The sequence below is a fragment of the Centruroides sculpturatus genome, unplaced genomic scaffold, assembly GCF_000671375.1.
Source record: "Centruroides sculpturatus isolate CEXI.00-Female unplaced genomic scaffold, Cexi_2.0 scaffold107, whole genome shotgun sequence".
In the NCBI taxonomy this organism is placed as follows: Eukaryota; Metazoa; Arthropoda; class Arachnida; order Scorpiones; family Buthidae; genus Centruroides; species Centruroides sculpturatus.
The window spans coordinates 948,438-956,734 of record NW_019384422.1 but is presented as its reverse complement, the minus strand read 5'-3'; the positions used below and the strand labels follow the sequence as shown (position 1 = coordinate 956,734).

At 27.6% G+C, this 8,297-nt stretch overlaps 1 protein-coding gene across 15 annotated transcripts in view; it reads left to right on the top strand.

The window, feature by feature from the left end:
* The window catches only part of LOC111619461 (coiled-coil domain-containing protein CG32809-like), a 147,313-nt gene that overhangs the window by 112,579 nt on the left and 26,437 nt on the right, over nucleotides 1-8,297 (top strand). For all 15 annotated transcript variants that reach the window (XM_023361183.1, XM_023361176.1, XM_023361177.1 and 12 more), the window contains one exon: nucleotides 4,495-4,675. In XM_023361183.1, coding sequence (XP_023216951.1) covers nucleotides 4,495-4,675 — 181 coding nt within the window. The remainder of the gene's footprint in view (nucleotides 1-4,494; nucleotides 4,676-8,297) is intronic.

Genomic DNA, 8,297 nt, shown 5'->3' with positions numbered 1-8,297 from the left:
AAATATATTTACTATTATTATTATTTTTTATTTATTTATACTGGAAGTAAAAATGAAAATATTTTAAAAGTTAATCAATTTAATATTTAAATAAAGAAAATATCTTCAGGGTTATGAAAATGATGAGAAATTTAATGAATGTTTTCTATGAATTTAATTAAGATGTATTTTTTTTTTTATTTCAAAAATTTAACAATTGTTATTCGGAGTGGAAAATTGAAATAATCGAATTTTTTTGAAATCGTTGATTGGAAAAGAATTAATTTTTTTATTTATTTTTTTTTACAGATAAAAATAATTCTGTTTTTAGAATTTTATTTTTGATTTTCTTACTGAATTTTCAATCAGGAAATGGAAGTTTACAGAAGATAGATAAGATTGCCTAACAATCTACTAAGATAACAGAATGAGACTACAAATTAAACTTGAGGAAGAAGATGGATGATCGGATGAAGTCTGAAAAGACAAGAGAATGGAAGGATTATAAAGTAAAAAAAAAAAAAAAAATGAATATTTGCAACTCAAACTGGTAGTTGAAAGGGTGTTTAACTAAGGAAATTAGGCAACTGGTCTGTCTTTATGAAGATAAATTTCGGACGGATGTAGTTCGAGATGTCCACGTTTATCAGCAAGCGATCGATTCCCAAGAAGCTTTGCTTGTTGTCCCGCATGTGGCAATGAAGAGTGCTGATGATATGTTCTGCAATCCATTTCCTGAAGACAAACGATGGGACTATCGCAGTCTGGTTATAAACTATGATACAGAGAGATTTTCGGCAATTTCATGCTTTTCAGCTTTCGGATAGCAAACACAGTGAATAGAGCATCAATAATTTGGTGAATAACACGGATAAACTACCTTGTTTGGCTTATTTTCGGTATCTTTCAACGATAAAGATGGCGTGGATAAGCTTCAATCGGCTACGATCGAACGACTATTCACGCACTACAAGCTGTTGTGTTCGCACATACACAAAACTGTTTTAATTACAATTTGATGTAAGACATATCAAGAACTATCTCGGAAAGTCGATCATTGATTCGACTCTTATCTGTTTATCGTAAGATAAACGGAGTAGAACAGTCTATAGAGCAGCCAGTCTAATCTATTCTTTGCTAGGATTCAAGAATGGGAGAATATATCGTAGGAAGATGCTGCAATCCTGATGGACATTCGAAAAAAAAAGGAACCGATAGCTAGCGGATCATCGAAATGTCCAAAAATACTTCATGCAGAACAACTATTCGATAGGTTATACACTCGTCCAAAAAAAGAAAAAAAAGAAAAAATAAATCGCTATTGCATGACGATTGACGCGAGAAATTGTGTCATGGCGTCGTCTGTGATATAAGAAATTTTTAAAATATTTTTTGAGAAATCAATGAAGAATTCAGAAAGAATATTCTGTAAAACAGAAAGTTTCATCTGTCAAAGATCTTTACAATTTTTTTTCTTTTTTTTAAATAATGAATTAGATGTAGATTTTTTCAATTTAACATTGGAACAAATTTCTTAAAAGTCACTTTTCTCGACAGATTTAAATATCGGGCTTTTATTCAAATTATTTAAAAAAAATAACTCTTAAAAGGCATTATTTTCTTAATAAATTATATTTTTTCTTTACATGTTATTAATGGAAATTATTAAATTAGTATCTTTAAAATGACAAATATTTGATATCAAACTCTGTATAAACACGTTATATCATAAGGAAATGTTATATATTAATTATTTTTTTTTTAAGTAAAATGATAATTTGATTTTCAAGTTACAAATTTTTTCGTTAAATGAAAAATTTCATCGAATTTCTTCTAATATATTCTGATAAATTGATTGTAAGTAAAACTTTGTTTGCGTATCAAACATTGAGACGTAACTTATACTGTAAACGTTAATTAATTCACTTATCTCTGATGTCTTCGATCCACTTATCTAATAGATCAATTGGATAATCCGATTAAGTAAAATTCATTAAAACTGAACTCGTTATCAATTGTATCAAGAGAAGTTCTTACATTAAATATATATCAAAATTAATATTAGTAGTATATAATATAATATAATATAATATACTGTAATATAAATTCCACCTCGGATCATAGAAATAGATCCGAATTTATTTTTATGCTAACGTTTTGATAGTGTATGTTGCGATATCACAAACACGATCTTAACCAGAATTTCGTTTATGTTTGAAAAAATCAATAAATCGATAGATAATCTATAAAAATTGCGATGTTTATCAGTTGTATTATTATAATAAAAATTGCTTTCATTCAGTTTTTTTCGACTGGATTGATGGGATGAGGCAAAGCAACACACTGGATTGATGGGATGAGACAAAGCAACACATGGGCCACCTGCCAAGGGAAAGATGTCTCTCGAGAAGACTTTCTACGGAAACTAGCCCCTATTTAGGTGTTAGACACGTGAAGAAAATCCTGAAAATCTACGTGACCGGCCTGTTGGTCAAGCACGAACCCTCAACCTGTGTCTAGTGGTTTTAGTCACTCGGCCACCGGTGGGCTTCAACTTCTTTTGGCTATTGTGTTAAATTTATTAGGAAATTTTCAAATGTAAATGTTATGTTGATCTTTCGTGAATGATATTTTATACGATTTTCAAGCATTAATTATTAATTTATAAATTTTATGTTACTGGAAGATCAGTGTTATAAGACTGCATCTTATATTATTCTCCTAAGCTACATAAAATCAAACGAAAAATGTATGTTGTCAATTTGATTATGTCTGTCTAAGTGATGTTAGAAGTCTATAATTTATGTCATATCGTAATATATATATATATTTTTTTCTTGGAAAAGATTGATTTCTTTAAATATAAAATTCACTTTTACTAGATTTTTGAAGTCCTCATCCTCGCAGTTTCTATCGAAAAGATCAGTTTCTGTTACCTAAGACGAGGAGAATAAACCTCAGATTATATATTAGATCTAATGGATTTTTTCTAATTTTAGTAGTAATAATTATCGAAAACCAGATCTAGAGAATCTGGATTAAATCGATATTATGGTGAGATAGATTTTATATCATCATCTTATCAGATTTTTTTCAATTTTATCTGTTAAATCCATCTCGTTTTAATTGGATAATGAGAATACGATAAAACTTGTGTAAACCGGAATCGCACGGTACCGAATATTTTTTCGGTTTATCAGATTTCCGTTTTAAACAGGTTTTTTTTTTTTTCTTTTTTAACACAGAAAATCGCTCCGTACCGAAGAATTTTTTTTTCTGTTTAGGTAGGTTTTATTACATTTGGCTTTAGTTTCTACAGGGTGTTAAAAACATTCAGTGTTTAAATAATAGATATCATATACCATACTGAATAGAAAAAAAAACAAGAAAAAAACCTTAGTAAACATGAAAACTCAACCGTTTCTGAAATAAATAATTGACAAAGACGTAGAATTTTGAGAGTTCTCCACTCTGTAAAAAGATGATGCCAAGCGTGAATGGAAATGGAAGGAGGACACGTAAAACACCTTCTGTAAATATCTAGGTAAAGATTTGGCAAGATCATCCTCTCTTTTCACATCTTACACGATACGTAGAAACCAATAAGTCAGTCATGAAACTAACGTATGAAACATAATATCTTAGAAACGATCCAAGGTTTTCGGTTTAAATCTTATTATGGCTTATTATTTATATAAAGATAAAGAATATGAGAGATATTAGACCTAAACAAATTTTTCTTATTCCATAATGAAAGGAAGTTATTCTCACTTCACGGGAATAATCTCTTCAGTAAAGGAAGACCATCAGCAATCATCTCTTACGATCTATTTCACTCAGAATGGCTAAAGTAGATGGATAACGCTGTAAACACCGGAAGAGAATACTAGTGACACTTAAGAGTGTCGAGCATTATCATTATTAGCTACAAGAATTCATTACGTTAATCGAATCGTGTGTATTAAGTAAGATCGACACCATAACTTATATTTTCTGATAAAGGTAGCAACAAATTTGTAATTTCATAAATTCTAGAAAGATTCTACTATAATGAAATTCGTATAAATTATCGTGTACGAAACTGTCAGAGATTACAGAAAGACGTCCATTTGAAGACCATATTACGTAGAGAAAATGGAAACTTATGTGTAGAATTGGGTAGACTTCGTGCCAAATAGATCAGGCAAGAGAAATTCTAACCTTTGATTCTGTCACGCACGAAAAGAGTAGCCCTACAAAATTCTCGAAAACGCCGAATTTCTCAAAGAATGAATGGTAAATATGGATAACAAGTGGACTTTAGTGAAATAAATTGCTTACGAAAGCTTTAAAAATATATTTTGAAATAAAACTTGTGTTAAGATTAAAAATAAAACTCGAACAGGATATTCACAGAAATGCACATTAACAAGGATTAAAAATGTAAACAAATGAAAATTACCACATTAATTTTATAATTATTATGCTATTTGAATATTTAAATTAGAATTTACATACGTTTTATTTTACTTTCAGAGTCATTTACCTAATCAAAGAAGCCATTCTCTATATCAACCCCCTCCAAGCATTTACGATGACGACCCTGGAATTATGTCTGAAGTGGAAACATCAGCTACTGGATTTAGGAGGTCAGCCAAAGCTAGGTCTAGTTTACCAATTGTCAGGACTCCTTCGAAGACACAGGAAAGACCGCTTGGTAAGTAATAACCTACTATTTTCATTTTCTTTACTCTTTTCCCTTTAAGATTTAGAAGATATTTCTAATACAATTTTCAAACTTAAATTTCTCTCGTGTGAGATCTCTTACAAATACGACACATAATTTGAGTGAATGTAAATATTTTATTTATTCCTATACTTCTGAATAGTGTATTTGATCAATTTTTGTTAAATATATGCTAGAATATTTTTATAGTTTTTCGTGTCCTCCTGTAAAGTATTTTCGGACTGTTGTAAAATATTTGATGACCCTTATAAAACATGTAATAGTCTCTTATAGAAAAACATTGAATAGTCCATTGTTGTATGTACTGTACACATGAATTATTTACATATCTCTCTTATCAAATCTCTTATGAGAAATTTGAATATCTATCTAGCAAAATATTCAATTGATTCTTGAAAAATATTTTAAAAAAATTGTTAATTTTAATACAAAAATATACGGCAGTTTTTAGAGTAAATATATATATTTTTTTCTAGTCGCTGTAAACATTTCTTAGTCCCCTATGAAATATGTGATGGCCCTATATAAGTTAAAATAGAGAGCTACCCGTAAAATATTTTCTGATAACGTATAAAATATGTGATAATATATTGTAAAAGATGATAGCTCCATATAAAATACCATCTAGTCTTGTAAAATATTTTCTGATTCCATCTAAANAAATGTATTAATTTAAACATTTTTTTTTTTACATATTAAGTTTGTTTAATGTATAAAATATTTAAAAAAAATCATCATAAATTCGTATAAAATATTATGTTTATCTCAAAATGTTTGATATTCTTGCTTAAAATTACAATAATCCATTATCTTAAAACTGTAAGGACGTGTTTTCAATCTCCCATATTCCAATGATGTATAGGAAAATGGAGGATATCTATCGATAAATCTTCATTGTAAATTTTTATTTTGCTGAAGAATTGATAAAGATTAATTGTATTCCAGTTCAACATCCCAAAGTAATTTTTGGAAGTGGATTTGAATATTACAATCAGAGAAAGAATAACATTTTTCAAACTCGAAAAGCATTGTCGAACTTTTAATATATTTTGCAAATGCAGAAAGTTATTTTTATCATATTTAAAAAAAAATTTAAATTTATTTAAATATATTTCGTTCGAAGAATATAAAGAAAGATTATTATTATTATTATTATATTTTTTCTTTGGAATTTTTAGACTTGTATTGATGGATATCTTCACATAATAAAAAACTTTAGTAGAGAAATTCAAGATGAACAAGAGTAGAGAGTTCTTTTCATCGTTGGAAATAACATTTTTGCAGAATTTTATCGATACAATATGCATAAAAAATACCAATAAAGTGGACTTAAATCTGGATTTAAAAATAATAATAATAATAATTTTAATAAAGTTACTTTCTGCTTATAAAAGTGTAAATGAATATATTAAACTTGAAAAATGGCAAACAAAAATGCTTTAATTAACATATTTCTGTGAAGGTAATTAGAAAGATATGAGTTAAGATGTGTGTTTTCTCAATGAAGATTGGCTAAAAAAAAATATATTTTTTTTTTAATAGAAAGAAGTGTATTTTGTGATTATTTAAATCTTTCGTTTCAACTAAACATCATTAAGATTACTTATAAACCAATCGTAGTTTACGTGGGTTTTATAGAGGATAACATGTTTATATACCTTTTAAAATTTAATTTAATTTTTTCTACATTTTCTCAATATTATATTCGATTTATTCTGTATAAATATTATTTAAAAAAAAAAACTATCAAAATGAGAAAAAGTAATTACGAAAAAGCAATTTTAGTAGTAGAATTTCGAATGAAAACCTCCGTTTGTATTATTCTTTCAACAGCATTTATCAGAATTATATTCCGGCTGTACTAATGATACAACAAAAGAAATCTTTTCAGAGGAAACTAAGATCAATTTATTCAACCGCTCTAAATTATAATCAAGTTATAAATAGAAATTATATTAAAAGAAGAACAAATGCAATTACAGTTTACCTAAGAAAAACATTGATTAACTTAAAACTTTTTTTTTTATGTTTACTTCTGATTGTTTTTCTAATTTTCTCAAATAATCGAGAACTCTGGAATATTTTAAAAGTAAGAAAATGCAGAAGAAGAGAGAGAGACTGGTGTATTATTCATTGTTACACACAACTCTCAATTGTAATCTTCTGTTAAATCTTTAATTTTATCTATATATCTTCTACCGTCATCAAGATCATCTACATATGATATATATAAGTTTCTAATCATCTAAAGTTTCTCAAAATTGATTTATGTTATCGGATCCTATGTTACTTAATATACTAATATTCGGTGGAGTGATATCGAATGTTATCGTTTAAAAACCTCGCACGTCTTTCTTCTAACAAATTAAAACTGTGAGAAATGAGCTGTGCAATCCCAGGATAGTATTTATCACAAAAACTAGTTCTATATCTGTCCATTGACAAATAGTTTTAGCTGTCAAGTACTAAGAAAAACGATCAGACAAGAAAAAAGAATCATCGCTGTTAGTTGTAAATACTTCTGTAAAAAGAAATACGAGGATCTTTAATTAAATCGTCTATTTTATATTTTCTTTGTTAATTTCTTTTTTTTTCTTTTTTTTTAAAGTAAATTCGACTTCATCTGAGGATTAATCTGTTTAGTTTTTCTACGTGCAAAGAGACAAACGTAATGATCTGATAAAGAGAATTTAAAATGAAGAGGAACCGTGGAAGTAAATAAAATAAATTTGGTAGTCGATTGAGAAGAAGTATTTAGTGAAAAGTTTTTATAAACATAGTCTTTATAATCTGAAAATTTGTAAGAAGAAATAAAGATTAAATAAATAAGTGTGAAGTCTTATCTTAATTATAAGTTATTCAGGAGAATAAAAACCTGTAACTCCTTATTTTCTCTTCTCCATATTAATTTTGTGAAATCTTTACGTTTAACAATTAAAGAACTGTCTAAGTACAAAGGAAATATTGTTTTAAATGCTATTTTTTATAATAATTTCGAAGAAAGTTATTTAAAAGCCAAATAATCTATCTTATCGCTTGAAAATCGTTACTTTCAGATCTATAATATGATACATCTGAAGGTAAAAAGTTTGTATAGAATACAAAATATCTTAAAAGTTTGATAATATTATCATATCTGAAAGATTTTTCTATAGTATTGACGAAGTATTGATAAATATGATAAAATATAATCAATGGAATTCGAATGAATTATTGATATTTTTTAGATTTGGACGGAAACGGAAAGTTTGGCACGCTGATCCAAGAGTAGAACAAATGATATAAGGTTATACATTTGAAATTCATACTTTGCCACTGATATATCTAGTTAAGTAAACTTGGAAATCGAACGAATATAGTATTCTCCAACCTATATCATGAAAATTTCTGAAAATTTCAACATAATATGATATTGTGACAGAGCAAATTTTTCATAGTATCAAGTTGGATAGTGTTAAAGCTACGTAAAATTATTATTTTTTTTTCCGATAAAGAAGAGAAACTACACTACAGTTCCGTGACAAAAATCCCTCGGAAGCCCTACATACTTCACTGTAAAACAGTAAGAAAGTACTGACAAATTTTTTTTTTT